General features: G+C 33.5%; 1 protein-coding gene across 2 annotated transcripts in view; it reads right to left on the bottom strand.

Moving 5' to 3' along the window:
* Window positions 1–21,674, bottom strand: part of LOC149773128 (transmembrane protein 8B-like) — a 49,936-nt gene that overhangs the window by 15,439 nt on the left and 12,823 nt on the right. For both annotated transcript variants that reach the window (XM_089946779.1, XM_089946777.1), the window contains exons 3-11: window positions 21,353–21,557; window positions 18,807–18,937; window positions 17,358–17,632; window positions 13,137–13,417; window positions 6,572–6,792; window positions 5,135–5,286; window positions 3,115–3,293; window positions 1,069–1,338; window positions 198–405 (exon numbers count right to left, since the gene is read on the bottom strand). In XM_089946779.1, coding sequence (XP_089802905.1) covers window positions 198–405; window positions 1,069–1,338; window positions 3,115–3,293; window positions 5,135–5,286; window positions 6,572–6,792; window positions 13,137–13,417; window positions 17,358–17,632; window positions 18,807–18,937; window positions 21,353–21,557 — 1,922 coding nt within the window. The remainder of the gene's footprint in view (window positions 1–197; window positions 406–1,068; window positions 1,339–3,114; window positions 3,294–5,134; window positions 5,287–6,571; window positions 6,793–13,136; window positions 13,418–17,357; window positions 17,633–18,806; window positions 18,938–21,352; window positions 21,558–21,674) is intronic.

Below are 21,674 nucleotides of genomic sequence, written 5' to 3'. Positions count from 1 at the left end.
AGCTGGTTGTTCGGTCTGGTGCGGTGCTCCAATGGTCTACCAGACTACGGGACTGATGATGATGATGATGACCAATACTACAATGACATTATGCATTCTTTGCTTCTGACCTTTGTGAAAAACACTATATAGAGAGATGAAATATTAATATTTTTGCAAAGTGCTTTATAATATACCAGAATATTAGGCAACATTACCTTTCCTCTTGCCAGGAGGCAACAAGAAGATGACAGAAAGTGCCATTGCTGCATGCCAAGCACTGTGCAAGTAGAGGTAATTTTCCTTGGTTTCGACCAAAGCAAAAATACAAAGGCCTCCCGCAGCTAAAATCAAGCCAGGCAGCAGACACAACACATATCGCCACTTAGCAGGGTAGCACTGCTTTCTGTACTGACATCGACAAGTCTGGAATAAAAAACAAGATAGTTTTATTTATTTCATCTCAATCTTATTATGACTGGTTCCAAATAAATTTGTAGCATTGGCTGACTTTGTCATGTACAAAATGTTCAACACTATGTAATATTCAACATCCAGTTCTTAAGCACTGAATACTGCTGACGGAGCAGAATTCTCAAAGCCTACAGTTGATAACAAATGACATACCCTGGGCCCCCAACCTTAACAATGTTTGGCCATTGGAGATAAACAATTAAAATAAACAGGCACGTGCCAGCATTTTTTGCAAAGTGAATTGATTTTTTTGTGGGTGTTAATTTTGTAGTTTTGCAAAAGATGATACTCTCTTCAATACCCAAATCTGTGGACTGGAATGAATGTTATCACATCAAGTTCTATCATTTCAAATGTGCAAGAATCATCTGGAATTTGTTCTGACAGCATAGTTTATAATGACTGAATATGCACCCGTAAAACATGGACAATGCTTATGGCACAATCAAGTAAGCTGAGCTTTGGACTAAATATTAAAAAATTAAATTGTGTTTCATAATTGGAATGCATTAAAATACTTCTTTATGCATACTTAGACAATTTACTTGTCTAAATTAAACAAACACACTGCTTATCTTAAGGTCTGTAATGTACCGTTAAAATATGCATATTCACCCAGGAAATAATAATCCCTATCAGTCCAATTCCACATGGTACAGCAAACAGCAAATAGCTGGTCTTATCATAAAGAACTCCGACCGCCAAAGACATTGGTCCAGCAACCTGTAAAACGGCCTTGACCTTGTCAGGAGGTTTCATCATGGCAACAATTGTTACCCAAATGGAGGCAGAGGACCCCAAAAAGTCACAGAAACTCAGGACAGAGTAGCGGAGAGGACACCACTTGTAGACATTCAGTCTGTCTCCATCACATGCATGGTAAATCTGAAAATAGAAATTTAAAAAATACAAAAATGAGACTTATAGTTTACAGTATGCAATTCATTTATAATTTACATAGATTTAAACTGGTAATATGGAAAAGGGACTGGGTCTATCACTCTGAAAACAAAAAGATCAACTGTAACAAAATTTCTGCAGAGTAAATTATGAAATCTGGTGAATTTGCATGTACCAATGGGAAAACAGAAAGCTAACAATAGAACTAAGCTGTAATGTCCCATGCCTCAACAAATTTCCATTATAGACAAGAAAACAAAGTAAATTTGGTCAAGTTGTAAGGGTTGGCAGGTCTGAGTGACAACAACCAGAAATTGTCCTTGACTGTAGCTTTAAAGCTAATGTCTGTTCAATTGTCAAATCATAATGAGACAATATATAGAGATTTTCCATATACATACTGTGCAGGATACAATGCTTTCATGGTCACATCTGATACACCATGCAGGATGCAATGCTTTCATGGTCACATCTGACACACTATGCAGGATGCAATGCTTCCATGGTCACATCTGACACACTGTGCTGGATACAAAGTTTCCATGGTCACATCTGACACACTGTGCTGGATACAAAGTTTCCATGGTCACATCTGACATATCCTAAGCATGGATACAGTACCACCATCTCTCAGTATAATAGTATTTCTCCACAATATATGCCAACAACATCAGACCCTTAGGCTGGACAGCCATTCAGACACCAAATAGGAATGTTTACTGGGATAGATGGCTGAATGGATAAACAGTTAGAATGACAGTTAGCTGGACCCATGAAATGGACAGGTCAGTTATTTCATATGGTTCTGTATAAAATGAGACAGTCAGAAATATGCAGCAAAGCGCACTTACACAAGTGACCTCCAGTCTCATAATCCAAGACTTACAGGCACTAAGGCATACAAGGAACTTACTCCCAATAGGCTGTCAAAATCTGGGTATAAAACTTTTGCATCAATTCCAAACAAGATTTAAAACATGCCTGAATGAAGGGATATCAATGCCTCCAAAGCTAACAACTTCTAAGATTTCTCCTGAAAAAGTCTCCTCATCTGCAACTTGATCAATTCTCCATCTCTAGCTGGTGAACATGAAAGTAGCTGACAGCATAGCTCAAAGCAGGTGGAGGTGCAATCATAGTGTCCCCATTACACTAGTCACGAACAAGATACTGCTATCCACTGACTTTGACTTCACCTGTCCTCTCCCCTAGTTTCAAATTTTTCTGCATCACACTGAACCATGTTTCCTCTGACTATGAACTGCAGGATTAAACTTACATTCATTTTATACTGAATAAGCAGATGTTCTGATTGTCCTTGTTGAGGTTAAACTACTTGCATTTAGCACACTGTTTTTTCTATATATATATATCTGAAATAAAATAAACAAACAACAAAAAAATACTGGAAATAACAAACCCAAAAGCACTGCACCACTTCTTGTCAGGAGGTCTGGATTGAAGAGGCAACAGGACTTATTCCCTAACATTAATGTGATAAATAAACATATCCAATGAGAAAATATTTGGAATAAAGCTATAAAAAAGTAACAATCAAATCTACATATCAATAAATATTTTGGAAAATAAAGTTATATGTGTGATGCTAAACCTGAAGTTGGGAAAACAGAATGGAGTACTCAAATAACCAAACAGTAAACAAACTTGTCATTTTTAAACAGAATATGTAGCCAAAGATAACAATGGCTTTTTAAAAAATTGCATCTTTATTTGCCAAGGAAAATATCAAATGTAACTCACAGCTGAAAATACCATGGTGTAAGCATAGACAAATGCCTCCACAAAATGGTGTCTGTAGATTGCTAGGATTATAGGTGGCAGGAAAAAGATGTTGCTAAGTGTCAGGAACAGTAACTCCTGCAGCTGAACATCAACAGACACAGCATGCGAACCATCAGTACAGGCATAACCCCTCCAGCCTAAAAAGATGGATACGTTGTTGGTAAGATATATAAAAAAAGATGGATACTTTGTTGGTAAGATATATAAAAAAAGATGGATACTTTGTTGGTAAGATTTATAAAAAAGATGCCTGCTTTGTTGATATTTTAAATGAATTTTTCCCTACCATAGTGAGTGAACCAGAACTTGTAGTAAAAATGCATTTTTTCTTCTTCTAAAAGTAGAAAAACAAGGTATGATTGGCTTTGTAAGTGTTTATTCAAGACCCTAGTTGCATCGAACGAAACAACTAATTCATAAATTGAAAGTAAGAAATAAAAGATAATTTTCAACTGTAAGTGGGATGCATTCAGAGTTTTCTTTTTTTGTAAATTCAGGCTAAACACCAGAATACCTTAAGCGAGGGTATACCACAAGTACTTATTCGTTACATATTGAATGCATGATAGCTTGACGTCATACATGGAAAGGGAAAATATCAGAGGCAGCAAGATGTAAATAAGACATCTACATTTGTTTATCAGACATAAGAAAATATTTCACAAGTGAAGTGGCTTTGCATGTTTCATTTCCTGGGTGAAATATTTCCTTATATCTATTAAAAACAAATACAGTTTCTTTTATTACATATTTTTAAGGCAAAAACGTTCAATTTGCATGACTTTATTTCTCCATTCTGAGTCAATGTGATAACAGCTGCATTACTGTACTAATAAAAATAAATTCCAAATTTTACAATAATTTTAGGAATGACTTTTCACACATTAAGATTGTACATATGATGCTTTAAATTATGTATTTTGTTAAATTAATGAATGTTTTCATGTGGAAAACTAATTATGAAAAGTTAATTCTTGAAGCCTGCCAGTTGCTGTTTTAGGTTAATTTTTATGCCTTTTCATTGATTTCATAAATGTATACTAGAAAGTCAACAGTCTTGAAATAAAATACGCCTAAAGATGGAAATTCAGGTTGAAAGAAATAAATGAAAGTAATGCCAAATGTGATATAGTCACTGATATATTTTAATATATCATTATGAAGTATATACTAAAACTCAATTCACCTGATTACATTACTTTGTGGTTTAATTAATAAAATGTGTAAAACCTGTTGCATAAATTTGATTGTATGCTTACCAAAATTCACAAAATTTCAATTAGCATTTATTTCACTCACCAAGATATAAAAAATTGAGAAGACAGATGGTTTCAAAAGTTGAAGTGATACTAATTTACATAAAATCAGAAGGGAGAATATTTATATTTCCAGATGGTCTTTTGTACTATCATAAATATTCTGCACTTAATAATCTTTATAATATTTTTCTTTTAATTATATGTCAAATAAAAATTTATGGTAAGATTTAAAATATTACTTGATAAATTGTTTCTGATTTCCTTTCAAAAGCATTTGATATTATTATTTCAGGTACAAAACAGCAGTGGAACAGTGGGAGATAACTACTGTCAAGTATAATTTTTGCCAAAATTTGAGTTACCTAACCTGACATAAAATTGACATGTAAACCCATCAACTTGTACTTTTGTTTACTAATATTAGTAATACCATAAAGTTTTTTTTTAAATACTACTTTTTAATGATACAAACTAAATTTGGTAGAAGGAAATGGATGCTATGCTATATATATAGAGACTCTGAAAATCAAAAGTCTGAAACCTTAAAATATATAAGATGTACATTCCTAATTGAATTCAGCTTCAATTTAATAAAGTAACATTACAAAGTAAATGCATTAATTGTTAGACATCAATCACATTATTTTCACTCACAAGGATGTGTTTTTAAAAAAACATCAGTAAATCTGAGTTTGGCTCAAGAAAAGTTAAAGTTTTACCAGCTTCACACTGGCACGAGGAATAGACCACTTGTCCATGCAGGTACACAGAGCATCTTCCATGATCCGTACACTTTCCGTCCATGCAGGGTTCAGACATGATATGGGCAGATATGACTGTAGAAACTTTGTTACATGGTTGAAAGGCGGAACTGTTACCAAGAACAAAATATATAATAGTCACATGATTAACTCAGAAGAACTGTTTTTTTATAAAAAAATCCAATGTCACCAATGTTTTTAAGATCACACAAATTATTCAGACATGAAAAACAATTACTTTCATTACTGTACAGATGTGCAGAAACTAAAACTATAAATTTTCCAAAATTCTGAAAACTTAATAGCCCTACTGTTTACTGATGTGCCCACTTAATAGCCCTACTGTTTACTGATGTGCCCAGCACATTCAAGTCAAACTAACTATTTTGGTAGAAGATAGCTAACAGGCAGGAAGCGCCAGTAGAAGATAGCTAACAGATTGAAAGGGCCAGTAGAAGATAGCTAACAGACTGGAAGGGCCAGTAAAAGATAGCTAACAGGCTGGAAGGGCCAGTAGAAAATAGCTAACAGGCTGGAAGGGCCAGAGGAACTTCAGCAATCAAAGAACTTTCAAGATCTGATTGTCATCTATTCAATCAGCCATCTTTTAGTATAAGTATAGAATGTGTTAGCTTGTGCTTTAGTCTGAGTTTTTGCATAGACTTAAATAAAAATGTACTTGGTATCCAGATATTTTATGTACCACAGAAAATTACTAAAAAAAAATTTTAAATATGGTTTCTGAAATATAAGATACAGATATTTGGATTAATGATGGTATTTTCTGCTACGTCCAAAAATTACATGATATTAATGCTATATGATGTAACACGTGGTCACAGACATTAAATTTCTACATACACAATAAAACGTAAGTTTATTAATGAAGTGCTTAAATTTAATAACTGGAATTGCAAATAAGATTTCTGATGGCAATATTTTACAGTATGTCAACATATCAACTTTGCCTAATAAGCCCTATTTGGAACAAATTCCAAAATGTTTCCTAACTTTGCATAGAACTGAATTATGTTATCAATAATTAAAAGTAATATAGTAAAACATGATGGAAAACACATTAATGCAAAGCCCTGAAGTAGTGATGTAATCTGATCGTGTCATTGTTGAAAGAGGTGAGAGCCATGCCAAAGATTTTATAAAAATTCAAATGCTTTCGATATTTCATCACATATTTCATTTAGTATAACCAAAATTTTAGGATAATTTCAGACACATCTTTCTAAAATGTTCCATAACTTGATTTTCATGACAGAAATTCAATACTTTTTTATTCCTAAATAATGCTATTCCAACAACATTGTACAATTTTCTTGCTGTTTTCAACATAGTAATCTTTGATCTTGAAATCAAGTCAAAGAATAATTTGTACTGTACCTTTTGTTTGCTTTGCTGCTATTGTCAGCCTTGCATTTCATCACCATGGAGATGAACCACACCCCTGGCTCTGGGTATGGAAGATAGACCTGGGATGACTGAGAACCCTGGGACTGTAATTCAAAGGATGTACCATTTCCAATGCAAAACTCTCCTTCCCTATAGACTGGTATTCTGTCCCTCAGCAAACATGTTAGTATAGTTACTTTGGTGTCAGGCTGCTATAAAACATACCAATAAAATGGCTGGAGTAGGAATATTCTTATAAAATCTACAAGCTAAACCTGTGAAGCAAGGCAACATGTTCCCAAACGTTCCCTTAAGTTTCTCTGATATAGCATCACAAAAGACAATGCTGCAGCATTAGAAATGGTATTAAATGAAACAGACTGAAATCTTGCTAAACCGGGTTCCACTTTTATTGGCTTTGATCATTTTACATCATTCTTTCGTCCATTTTCATAAACATTATGCAAAAAATTCATCTTTGAAAAACAGAGGCACTCAAAATGTAAATACATTGCACTGAATAGCAGAGCAATTAAATTATTACAAAAAATACAGCGATCAGCTTCCCTAAATACAGGGATCAGCTTCTCTAAATACAGGGATCAGCGATCAGCTTCCCTAAATACAGGGATCAGCTTCCCTAAATAAAGGGATAAGCTTCCCTAAATACTGGGATCAGCGATCAGCTTCCCTAAACACAGGGATCAGCTTCCTTGATGGATCATGTGCTAATGGTGTCTGCATCATCATTTACAAACTTTCTGGTAAGTAATCAATGTAAAAACAAAGTTTGAAATAGACAATTTTTTTCTAAAATATAAACAAAATGATTAACCCAGGTAGTGCAGAAGAAATATATTTATGGATGATGTCACCTGGCTGTGTATGTGGGAACCATATATTTCTGGTCAAACATCACCTAGTTCTGTGTGCGGATAACATATTTTTATGGCACAGGACAGTGTCATCTACAGCTGTCCAATCTAGGCCAATCATTAATCGTGAGCTAATAATAACAAGGAGATAGCATACTTAATTGTCTCAAAGATCACGGCTCTGCATCACTATAACAGAACATCAGTGAAACAAATATTCAAACCGACTTATCTGCCCAGGAAATTCTGTTGTCAGCAGTGGACATTGATGTAAACAATATGAAGGCTGTTAAGTAGTTGCAGTCTCATAGCTGTCCCATACCCAGTAGGAGCTGATTACTGTATGTATGTATGGAATAGTACAAATTAGAATAAAGTTTTTTAGGGCTTTGTGTGGCGGTAATAGCAATATGCAGAGTTTTCCAAATTTTGAGAATTAATTTTCTGCAGGAATATATCATGTGTTGATATGAAAGTGCTTTGACACTATTGCGTGTTGATATTTATGTGCTATAACATGGCCATCCCATTCAGTAACAACTTAAAGTTCCATTAAATCGAGCTTAAACTATATAGTAGCTAAGTTTATCAATGAGTCTGTCATGTGCAAGCCTTTTCTTTTATTGGTGATACAATGTATCATCAAGAGTGAGAACTGTATGAGCTTGATGGGTACCAACCATTCATTTTACATTTAGGGGGGTGTCGAGTGTAGACTGCAACATATTCCTTACTTGCCTATCATTTAAAAACTAAAAATTACAATATTTCTATAGCATTATAAAGTCATTTTGCTCTGCTTCTCTATCTCTCTCTCTTTCTCTCTCAACAATCAAGTTGAAAAAGAAATGGACGAGAGAGAATTTCACTTCTTAATTTTTCCCACTCTTATGACAGCAATGTGAATTGTATGTGACTTTTGTAATCTAACAATGAAGACCTTCATCCAATATCTGAACTTTTGACCCAGTAGATATCTTTTTTTTTTCTTTTTCTCATCAGTTCATTTTGTTTCATTTTAACAGAGCTAGTTTTCGAGGTAGGCCAATGAAAATAATATGCTTGATCTCTTATTCTTTTTTCCTCAAATGTTTGACAACATAAAAGTTAAGATATGTTAAGACTTACTGAGAAATTTAATTTCAAATATTTTTGGCAAGTTGCAATTATTAATTATCATTGAAAACCTGACAACTCTTGCTCTATAATTTAAAATCAATGAGAAATATTTGTTAATTTTTGGTAATAATGACTTTCAGGCCTCTCAGATGTACAGCTCCACTCAAAAGAATACTTGATACCAATATCACTATCATACATGTGTACCGGACACAAGAGCTCTCCAATGTTTCAAACTCCATCTCAGTGTTCATACTGTTATTTCTGCCTCGCTGGGTGGTAAAGATCAAAGAGCTAACTTGGTAGCACACTGGCATTTTTGGCTGTTTCATTACAATATATAACCAAAAAATTGGTACACTACTCTACAATAATATTGCTCTATCTGATGATATTGCATTGAAATCATTCAGATGTAGATAGTAGAATGTAAAAGAATTAAATAAGTCTGTTTGGTAGGCCACTGACAGTTGTGGAAATGAATAATTTAAATAAAAAAAGAAGATCTGAGAGGACCAAAACATACAGTAGAAAAAAATACAATATGAGAAAGCACTCAGGTACAACCCAAACAAGTTATCCCCAAAAACTACTTAATTAAGGAAAACAAACAAAAATATACAGTATGAGAAAGCAAACAGGCACAACCCATACAAGCTACCCCAAAAATACTTAAAGAAAACAAACAAACAAATTAAAAACTGTAACGAATAGCATTCACCTTGGACTAATACACTAAGACTACAGGTACAACTACAGTTAGGAAGAATGTAAAAGAATTAAATAAGTCTGTTTGGTAGGCCACTGACAGTTGTGGAAATGAATAATTTAAATAAAAAAAGAAGATCTGAGAGGACCAAAACATACAGTAGAAAAAAAATACAATATGAGAAAGCACTCAGGTACAACCCAAACAAGTTATCCCCAAAAACTACTTAATTAAGGAAAACAAACAAAAACATACAGTATGAGAAAGCAAACAGGCACAACCCATACAAGCTACCCCAAAAATACTTAAAGAAAACAAACAAACAAATTAAAAACTGTAACGAACAGCATTCACCTTGGACTAATACACTAAGACTACAGGTACAACTACAGTTAGGAAGGTGGGCCAAACTCTAATGGTATGAAATGATCAGACAAGGGATGCCCCCCTCCAAAAAAATAGCTGAACATTATAAGATGTATTAAAAATGAGAATTTAAAACAACTTGAGTTGTAAAGCAAGTTATTCAAAAACTATATTTGCTGTTATATACTAAAGAATGCATTAATTATAAAAGCTATTAAAGAAATCAAATTCAGTCTGCATATTCGATTTTTATGGGTAAAAAATTACTTTTCCACCCATTTTCTCTATTTGGTTGCTATGGCAACCATGAACACGCATCAATCTCACGGACATTTTTAATGTTTTCAATCCGCATGCATACATGCATCACTTTGCACATTTCCTCAGCAATCTGATTATAAATACTAGTTTTGTAGTTGTTATATTGATTTGGCCCTAAAAGTCTGTATCGTTCTGAAACAATTCAGCATACACGCAGAGGGCAGTTAGAAACAAATCAGCACTGGTTTCCAGGTCATCCCAAAATTACACATCACTACCAGGGTTAAGATGAGTTATGGTACATGATATTATAGCCTGGGCAATACTACATGATATTATAGCCTGGGCAATACTTCATGATATTATAGCCTGGGAAATACTTCATGATATTATAGCCTGGGCAATACTACATGATATTATAGCCTGGGCAATACTACATGATATTATAGCCTGGGCAATACTTCATGATATTATAGCCTGGGCAATACTACATGATATTATAGCCTGGGCAATACTACATGATATTATAGCCTGGGCAATACTACATGATATTATAGCCTGGGCAATACTTCATCATATTATAGCCTGGGCAATACTTCATGATATTATAGCCTGGGCAATACTTCATGATATTATAGCCTGGGCAATACTACATGATATTATAGCCTGGGCAATACTACATGATATTATAGCCTGGGCAATACTTCATCATATTATAGCCTGGGCAATACTTCATGATATTATAGCCTGGGCAATACTACATGATATTATAGCCTGGGCAATACTACATGATATTATAGCCTGGGCAATACTTCATGATATTATAGCCTGGGCAATACTTCATGATATTATAGCCTGGGCAATACTACATGATATTATAGCCTGGGCAATACTACATGATATTATAGCCTGGGCAATACTACATGATATTATAGCCTGGGCAATACTTCATGATATTATAGCCTGGGCAATACTACATGATATTATAGCCTGGGCAACACTTCATGATATTATAGCCTGGGCAATACTTCATGATATTATAGCCTGGGCAATACTTCATGATATTATAGCCTGGGCAATACTACATGATATTATAGCCTGGGCAATACTACATGATATTATAGCCTGGGCAATACTACATGATATTATAGCCTGGGCAATACTACATGATATTATAGCCTGGGCAATACTTCATGATATTATAGCCTGGGCAATACTTCATGATATTATAGCCTGGGCAATATTTCATGATATTATAGCCTGGGCAATACTACATGATATTATAGCCTGGGCAATACTACATGATATTATAGCCTGGGCAATACTTCATCATATTATAGCCTGGGCAATACTACATGATATTATAGCCTGGGCAATACTACATGATATTATAGCCTGGGCAATACTTCATGATATTATAGCCTGGGCAATACTTCATGATATTATAGCCTGGGCAATACTACATGATATTATAGCCTGGGCAATACTTCATGATATTACAGCCTGAGCAATACTTCATGATATTATAGCCTGGGCAATACTTCATGATATTACAGCCTGGGCAATACTTCATGATATTATAGCCTGGGCAATACTTCATGATATTATAGCCTGGGCAATACTACATGATATTATAGCCTGGGCAATACTTCATGATATTATAGCCTGGGCAATACTACATGATATTATAGCCTGGGCAATACTACATGATATTATAGCCTGGGCAATACTACATGATATTATAGCCTGGGCAATACTTCATGATATTATAGCCTGGGCAATACTTCATGATATTATAGCCTGGGCAATACTTCATGGAAACCATTTGACAACAGGATGGCAGTTTTTTAAACTGTGTCAGTGACCTGACATTTTTAAGGTGAAGGTATGAAAGCATGAAACTTATAAAAGAAACTCTTTTTATATATATTTCATTTCATTTGCAAAATGAAATTACTAGATGCAGCAAGCATGTACCATTTGCCTTCATCATGTACTACTTGCAATGCCCATCTAAAAACAGCTGTAGATACTTACACCTGTTCCACCATTGCTATTAAGAGGTGGATCGAAAGTATAACACTACTGTGACTACCTAATTAATCTTCAAAAACTATGAACTGTAAAGGTGTGGAATGAGTTGCATTATATTACCTGTGCATATATTGTATCTTTTCAATAATGCAAATTATGGATGACCAATATCACCTAATGCCATGTATGGATCTGCGATATCTCCTAATGCCATGTATGGATGGGTGATATCACCTAATGCCATGTATGGATGAGCAATATTGCCTAATGCCATGTATGGATGGGCAATATCACCTAATGCCATGTATGAATGGGTGATATCACCTAATGCCATGTATGGATAGGAGATATCACCTAATGCCATGTATGAATGGGTGTTATCACCTAATGTCATGTATGGATGGGAGATATCACATAATGCCATGTATGGTTAGGCAATATGACCTAATGCCATGTAGGAATGGGCAATATCATCTAATGCCATGTATGAATGGGAGATATCACCTAATGCCATGTATGGATGGGAGATATCACCTAATGCCATGTTTGAATGGGAGATATCACCTAATTTCATGTATGGACAGGCAATATGACCTAATGCCATGTATGAATGGGCAATATCACCTAATGTCATGTATGAATGGGAGATATCACCTAATGCCATGTATGAATGGGCACTATCACTTAATGTCATGTAGGAATGGCCAATATCACCTAATGCCATGTATGAATGGGAGATATCACCTAATGCCATGTATGGATGGGAGATATCACATAATGCCATGTATGGATAGGCAATATGATCTAATGACATGTATGAATGGGTGATATCAACTAATTACCATTAGTCAAAGAAGTGCAGGTAAATGTTGTATCTGAGCCAAAGTAAAAACAAGAGACAAGCTTGGGAAACAGGGAGACTTCTTATTTCATACTAGGTCACAACATCATAGTTTTGGAATAATGCCCCAAGGGTGAAAATTAATTTTGGTACTCTCACTGGTAAAAAAAAAAAAAGACAGAATTTGCAGAGAAGAAAACCTCCCCATACTTTGTTTCATGTTTTATCTTTATTTTCGATTGCTAACAATAACAGATAAGCACAACAGAAGAATAAAAACAATTTTTCTCTCTAAGATTTTGCCTATGGTAACAGTTCAACAAGATGAATGATAAGAGTAGAACATCGTACCTCTACAGAAGTTACTTCCTTGATAGCAAGCTGGACAACTAGTGTTCCTCCAGTGTCAAGTTCAGGTTTAATTTCAAATGGCAGAACTCTTGTCTCATTTTCCTTCAATGTCAGTATATTGTCCTGCAATGTGTCATTCACTATGTAGCCAAACCTGATCTTAAATAGAGATGAGTATTGTAGACGATCAAGCAATGGGTGAAGAACACACTGTTGAGCAACCTGGGCAATGATGTTTGGGGAGTATGGAGCTATCTCTGAACCATTAGCTGGGTCACAGTCTGAAAAAAGACAAGTAAACTTGTTTACAAAAGGCAATCTGCTGCAAAGCTGTGTGAACAGACATTACCGTACGTTATAATTTTTTTATTTCCAACCATTTCTGACTGAGTCCATTTACACTGTGGTATATTTTGATGTACATTACAAAGACTTTTCTAAAATGCTGATACAGCATGAAGACAAATAAAAAAACACAAACTATTAGGGCGTCAATCCTTCAAGTTTGGTTCCCAGTAAACTCTAGAATCCACCTTGTTGTAGAGGTGACAAGCTGAAAATTTAGTCTCTTCAAGTATATGAAATGAACTTGAGATATTAGGAACTTACATTTATGGAAAAACAAAACAGCACATTAGTAATTGCAGTGCTATAAACATAAGAGGCACATATGTGCATGGGATTACCTCCCTTGGCTGACATCAGCTTAACAGCAAAGTTCAAGAGCAAAATAACCAGGGGTTAGTGTAATGTTTTCTGCTAAATTTTGTCTGTCTTTTTTGTGGTTTTTGTGAGAGGTATTTTAAGAAGTTTCTACATTTTGTAACATTCAGTTAAAATTTTATAAAATTCTGTCAAATAAATAATAGACATTGTCTAAGAATGTCCTATTTCTAATAATGGCAGCCATATTTGATAAACATCACTTATTCAGACTTGAAAGGTCCTGATGCAAGGATACTTTCTGGCAAATTCTATTGAGTTTTGAGAATAAGTTGTTTCACATTTTTTAAAATTCTTTTACAATGTCAGCAATAGCTGATAATGTATTAGCATCATTTATATAAACTTACAAAACTTGATGTCGACATGCACTGTCGCTACAGTCAAATCTTGTCAAGTTGTTTTTAGCATTGTCTATATATGCGACATTGGATCAGGATCATTTGTCCCAACTTAATATTCTGAATGCCAAAAATGCTTCTTGAAAATAATCTGTTACAAATTGCTTGAGCTGTTTTTTAAATAAAAAGTTGAAAATAGCAAATGCAATGGTTAATGCACAATGCATGCTGGGTGCTGGACCATGTCCTTGATGAAGCCAAAAATGAACTTAACTACTCAGCCTTTACACTGAGACCTCTCTTTAACGGAAAAAAGAATTTTGTCATTTATGAACAGGTGTACCTTACACAACATGGGTGATATACATGTAAAATTAAAAAAAGTGTTCTTATATGTTGTCATCAATCAGCATATGTTCTTTATATGAAACTGTCTGTTATACAAGCCTTCTTATGTATAATGTAAATGAATGACTGTTATTCAAGCCTTCTTATGTATAATGCAAATAATGACTGTTATTCAAGCCTTCTTATGTATAATGTAAATGAATGACTGACTGTTAGACAAGCCTTCTTATGTATAATGTAAATGAATGACTGACTGTTATACAAGTCTTCTTATGTATAATGCAAATAATGACTGTTATTCAAGCCTTCTTATGTATAATGCAAATAATGACTGTTATTCAAGCCTTCTTATGTATAATGTAAATGAATGACTGTTAGACAAGTCTTCTTATGTATAATGTAAACGAATGACTGTTATACAAGCCTTCTTACATATAAAGTAAATGAATGACTGACTGTTATACAAGTCTTCTTATGTATAATGTAAATAAGTGACTGACTGTTATACAAGTCTTCTTATGTATAATGTAAATGAATGATTGACTGTTATACAAGTCTTCTTATGTATAATGTAAATGAATGATTGACTGTTATACAAGCCTTCTTATGTATAATGTAAATGAATGAATGACTGTTATACAAGCCTTCTTGTGTATAATGTAAATGACTGACTGTTATTCAAGCCTTCTTATGTATAATGTAAATAAATGACTGACTGTTATACAAACCTTCTTATGTATAATGTAAATGAATGACTGACTGTTATACAAGCCTTCTTGTGTATAATGTAAATGACTGACTGACTGTTATACAAGCCTTCTTATGTATAATGTAAATGAATGACTGTTATACAAGCCTTCTTACATATAAAGTAAATGAATGACTGACTGTTATACAAGCCTTCTTAAATATAATGTAAATGAATGACTGTTATACAAGCCTTCTTACGTATAATGTAAATGAATGACTGACTGTTATTCAAGCCTTCTTATGTATAATGTAAATGAATGACTGACTGTTATTCAAGCCTTCTTATGTATAATGTAAATGAATGACTGACTGTTAGACAAGCCTTCTTATGTATAATGTAAATGAATGACTGACTGTTATACAAGCCTTCTTATGTATAATATAAATGAATGACTGTTTTACAAGCCTTCTTATGTATAATGTAAATGAATGACTGACTGTTATACAAGTCTTCTTATGTATAATGTAAATGAATGAATGACTGTTATACAAGCCTTCTTGTGTATAATGTAAATGACTGACTGACTGTTATACAAGCCTTCTTATGTATAATGTAAATGAATGACTGTTATACAAGCCTTCTTACATATAAAGTAAATGAATGACTGACTGTTATACAAGCCTTCTTAAATATAATGTAAATGAATGACTGACTGTTATACAAGTCTTCTTATGTATAATGTAAATGAATGACTGACTGTTAGACAAGCCTTCTTATGTATAATGTAAATGAATGACTGACTGTTATACAAGCCTTCTTATGTATAATATAAATGAATGACTGTTTTACAAGCCTTCTTATGTATAATGTAAATGAATGACTGACTGTTATACAAGTCTTCTTATCTATAATGTAAATGAATGACTGACTGTTATACAAGCCTTCTTATGCATAATGTAAATGAATGACTGTTATTCAAGCCTTCTTATGTATAATGTAAATGAATGACTGACTGTTATACAAGCCTTCTTATGTAAAATGTAAATGAATGACTGACTGTTATACAAGCCTTCTTATGTATAATGTAAATGAATGACTGACTGTTATACAAGCCTTCTTATGTATAATATAAATGAATGACTGTTATACAAGCCTTCTTATGTATAATGTAAATGAATGACTGACTGTTATACAAGTCTTCTTATGTATAATGTAAATGAATGACTGACTGTTATACAAGCCTTCTTATGTATAATGTAAATGACTGACTGACTGTTATTCAAGCCTTCTTATGTATAATGTAAATGAATGACTGTTAGACAAGCCTTCTTATGTATAATGTAAATGAATGACTGACTGTTATTCAAGCCTTCTTATGTATAATGTAAATGAATGACTGACTGTTATACAAGCCTTCTTATGTATAATGTAAATGAATGACTGTTATACAAGCCTTCTTATGTATAATGCAAATGAATGACTGACTGTTATACAAGCCTTCTTATGTAAAATGTAAATGAATGACTGACTGTTATACAAGCCTTCTTATGTATAATGTAAATGAATGACTGACTGTTATACAAGCCTTCTTATATATAATGTAAATGAATGACTGACTGTTATAAAAGAATTATGAATGAATGTGTAGCTGATACAGCCATCTTGCATTTTCCTCTCTTGAATACATTTCCTCGTGGTCTTTGAAAAGTTGATTTTCCAAACTACATGTATGTTCCATGTAGACATAAATCTGTTTTAGATATCCCACTTGAGATTTTACATTTAATCAATGGAGATATGAACTGTTTTAGATATCCCACTTGAGATTTTACATTTAATCAATGGAGATATGAACTGTTTTAGAAATCCCACCTGAGATTTTATATTTAATCCATAGACAGCTATTTTAAATGTCCCATCTGAGACGTAAATATAATCTATCTAGAGCCAAACTGTTTTATATGTCTCACCTGAGATTTTATATTAAATCCGATGAGAGCTAACTGGTTATAGTAAAAAGTTCACCCATTATTTTCAAAAGAATCAATGAAACAGACTTCTAATAAATGAAAACATCAAATACAAACATAAATTCTTGCCATGCATAGTTCCACTTACCCTTAACATTTAGCACAACTGTAAGACCCAAGTCATCATGTGACATGGACTTCACAAGCAGGTAGTGCCAGGATTTTACATTTGGGGACTTCACAGAAAATCTACATTTTCCATTTCCTGCCTCAGTACAGTTGATAGAATTCTGATGCAGCCACTCTGTTGGCACTGCCCCAGCTCTAGTGTACAGGTCAACAAGACAGATACTGGAATTTTGGGGACCAGTGCAAGTTGTTACTTCTACGGTGTATTCGACAACAGTGACATCCAGGAAAATCCTGAAATAAATTAAAGATGTGATTGGTTATGACATTTTTGACAAACATATAATTATTTGTCAATTTAAGAGTTAAACAATTAAACATTGACAGACTGTTGATTATACATGAGCTTTAGCCCAATGTATGCTTCTAGTTAAGGGTCACTACTGAGAAAGGTATTAGAAACTATACAATGTCACAGGGTAGTATTGAATAATAACTAGTGCCATTTATATTTGCATACAAGCCGAGTCCAACTGCAGTAAACATAGAACCTTATCTGCAGTCACATAATGCACTGCCAGATTTGGGATTATTCTGTTCATTCTACTGATTACTCCTAACAATCTGCATAAACCCAGATCTGCCAGTGCATTATGCAATAACAGACATGGGTCTGTGAAGGCTGTGGCATGACTCATTATATGTGAGTACATACGGTATGTGCTTAAATAGAACTCAAAGTCTGAACAGTTGAAAATCATATATTTTCCTCATTACAAAGAGAAGTGTATATATAAAATTTATCACAAAACACTTAAACAGAAGATATGTGAAGACAATATCAGAAAGTTTCTGATAAAATTTATCCCAAAATACTCAAACAGATCTGTGGAGAGCCAATTTACAGTAAATAGTAAGTTTATGATAATTTGATGTAATTTCATATACAGAGATAATGGACTGATTGACAGATGGATAAAGTGAATGACTTGAAGAGATAATGAAAGTCAGTTTTAATATTCATGAATCCTTTTATTAAAGAAAGAGGCATTAAAAATAATTTTTTGTTGGTAAATGTTTCACCCTTTCTAATTTGCATCTTGTTCTACACCCACCACCATCATTAAAAATGCTAAAATCATGTCCATCATCGTGATCACTATTACCACCACTGCCACCATCAAAAACAACATAATGATCATCATCAACACTGTCATCATCAACATCATCATTTTCTTCATCTTCTTCTTCATAATCATCATCATCAACATTGTCTTCATCTTCATCAAGATTTTCTTCATCATCATCATCATCATCATCATCAACATTGTTTTCATCATCATCATATTCATTATTATCATCAAAATGGGTAAAAAATTTTAACAAAATGTAAAATAAATAAGTGAACATTGGATGAAATTTTGACAAATTTAACGCAAGTAAACATTAAAATATTCTATCGCAATACCTCAGCAACTTTGATCCATGTGACATCAGATTGACCTTGTGTTCCTGATCCAGTAGCATGGTATCAATAAGAGGTTCCTTCACATATTTGAAACTGGTGTATATTTTGTATGTGCACTTAGAAAATAAATCCTGAAACAGACCAAACTGAACAATCATCAAGTAATATTTGTTTCTATATAATTAATCTCTAGTCAGTAATTCTTAAAAACTTTAAATTAATTATGCCTGGAGAACTGGAGAACATGAATATTTATTGATAAAAATGTTGGAAAACTTTCTCTTTGTAAGGCCCTTCAATATAAGACAGTATATTCCATGGCTACCATATGTATCCTTATAACGAGTAAGTGATGTATGTAACATTTTCCTACGAATCTAAACTTTTCAAACTTTTAAATAAGAAAAAAATTCTCATACAAACCATTAGAAGAAAGAAAATAATTATTATTTCGCCCCAAAAAATTATGAGCATATGAAAAATTATGTATGATACTTTAGCGTTAGTGGTGATTGTTACTAAACATTCTGGCTGGTCTCAGCACACATAATGTAGTTGCATTTCCCCATACACACCTCAATATAAATGGCATTTACTTCTAGACAAATGTATTTTAAGTCATTGATTCCTAAAAGCTTGTAAACAAACAAGAAAAAAAAAAATCACACCTGAAAGATAGTCACATGTATTTTGATAATGCTACATAATTATTTTTTTTAAAACACTTCAACGCTAGCAAAGTTTACTATAACTTTAGTTACTGTGTAATTATCCATTTTATCAATACAGCTGTCCCTTATTAAAACACGGCCGCTGGGGTCCATCACCACCAACTGCATTATATACTGAACGATCTTATACTGACTATAGGGTGAAATATACCTAACTGTGATATACTCTGTGTGTGTGTGTGTGTGTGTGTGTGTGCAAGCATATGTGCATTCATCTGTGTGTGTGTCTGTGTGCGTGATATGGATTTTTAATCTAGCGTTTACATCTTTTCAGTCATATCACTACAATATCTGCAGTGTGGTAGGTTACTGTGATATCTAGCAGTAGGGCATCATGCTGCAGACAGTCACAATATCCTGACACTACGCCTACCAGTCCTAACATTAACCTCTTCATGCTGAGCGCATAGGAAGGCAGCTGTCAGTACCATTGTTTATAAGTCTTTGGTGTGACTCAGCGAGGGTTTAAACCCACAACTTCCTGCATCCGAGGCGGACACTCTAACCAATAGGCCACTGGAGCAGTGAGATATATTGAGAATAGTGTAATATATAAAACTATGATATAGTTGGCACTATCAAGATTTTTAAATAATGGTGGTGTGAAAAGGAAATATAAAATTAAGTTTCACCATGTTTTCTTTCAACCCTCATTGCTATACAATGGTGTGCTTTTTTCCATGAGGTAGTACCACATTGTATCCAGAATCGCATTAATCAGGTGAATTAAAATGGGGGAACTGTATAACTATTTAACCATTTCAGTCACAAAAAAATGAAACAAGACAGCATACAGAAGACACAAATGCCCCTGCCAATATAGTACAGTAATGAATATTGTGGGTCACAGAATGAAAGTAGAATGTGTACAGAAGACACAAATGTCCCTATCATGATGTGGGAAGAAAACTGAACACAATTTATTTCATTTCCTAAGTCAAGTGACACATTTTTATGGTGAAAACAAAATTCATAAGTTCTGAGACAGGAAAAAAATTATTACTTTATTGTGTACCAATATATAAGGTAAATACAGTTCAAGACCTGCTTCTGTTTGATATTCAACATCATCCATACAGTAATTGCTACACTCAACAACAAAAGTTACAAGATCTGAAGGAAAAACTCTTAATTAAATATAATACTAAAAGCACTTCATTAGCAATTTAAAGTATCATCACAATTGTCTAGACTGCAAGCTTGCCAAAGCCACAGAATTCACATTACAATGAAGAGGTAAACAAAATAAAAAACAAACACACAATCATTAAATTCTTTTGTTTAAAGATCGAAATGTTGGATATGATCCTAAACCATCAATGTTCACTACAGCAATCTGCACAAGAACTATTACCAAAATTTTGTTTATCTCTTCATTTTAATAAGAAAACAGTCATTAATTTGACAAAATACACAATTTGAAACATCACATCTACAAGCTAAATTTGTCAAAAGTCAGTCATAAACTATGGAAAAATTTCGGACCCTTTCTAATCAATATTGTAAATAAGCCATAAATGACATTAATATGCAACAAACAAAAAAATCCCTGCAGATCTACGACTTTTGCTTTTAAAACTAAGCAATAAAAAGAAAATCTATAAATTTCTCACCACTCATGACAAAATAATATTTTCCACTTATTTTATGAAATATTTCCTTATAACTAAACAAAAACAAACATGAAGAAAATAATCCATATATTTAATTTACTGTGTCAGAGTTTTTTGTTAGCTTTAAAGATGGCAAGAAATTACCACTATAGTTATGACTGATTAACTTTCAACACTTTTTATACCATAAAGACAGCTGTACCTTTGGCTTAACTCGGGTGTCTGTGTAGGGGAGGTAAGCCACCCCATACCATGGACCTGCTAGAGGATTGGTAAGGGATGTTAGGACTGTTGTGTTGGTGAGTGGAATGTCAAAGCCTGATAAACTGGTTCTGTAGACAAAGAAATCCGATGGAAAGGTCTCATTCAGCGGATTGATGAATGGTAGGCTCCCATGCTGCAGGTATCTGAATATATATATATATATATATATATATATATATATATATATATATATATATATATATATATATATATATATATATATATATATATATATATAGAGAGAGAGAGAGAGAGAGAGA

The sequence above is a fragment of the Sinohyriopsis cumingii genome, unplaced genomic scaffold, assembly GCF_028554795.1.
Source record: "Sinohyriopsis cumingii isolate HCF-2022 unplaced genomic scaffold, ASM2855479v2 utg000881l, whole genome shotgun sequence".
Lineage (NCBI taxonomy): Eukaryota > Metazoa > Mollusca > Bivalvia > Unionida > Unionidae > Sinohyriopsis > Sinohyriopsis cumingii.
The sequence above is the reverse complement of the archived record's forward strand: the minus strand, read 5'-3'. Positions and strand labels throughout refer to the sequence as shown.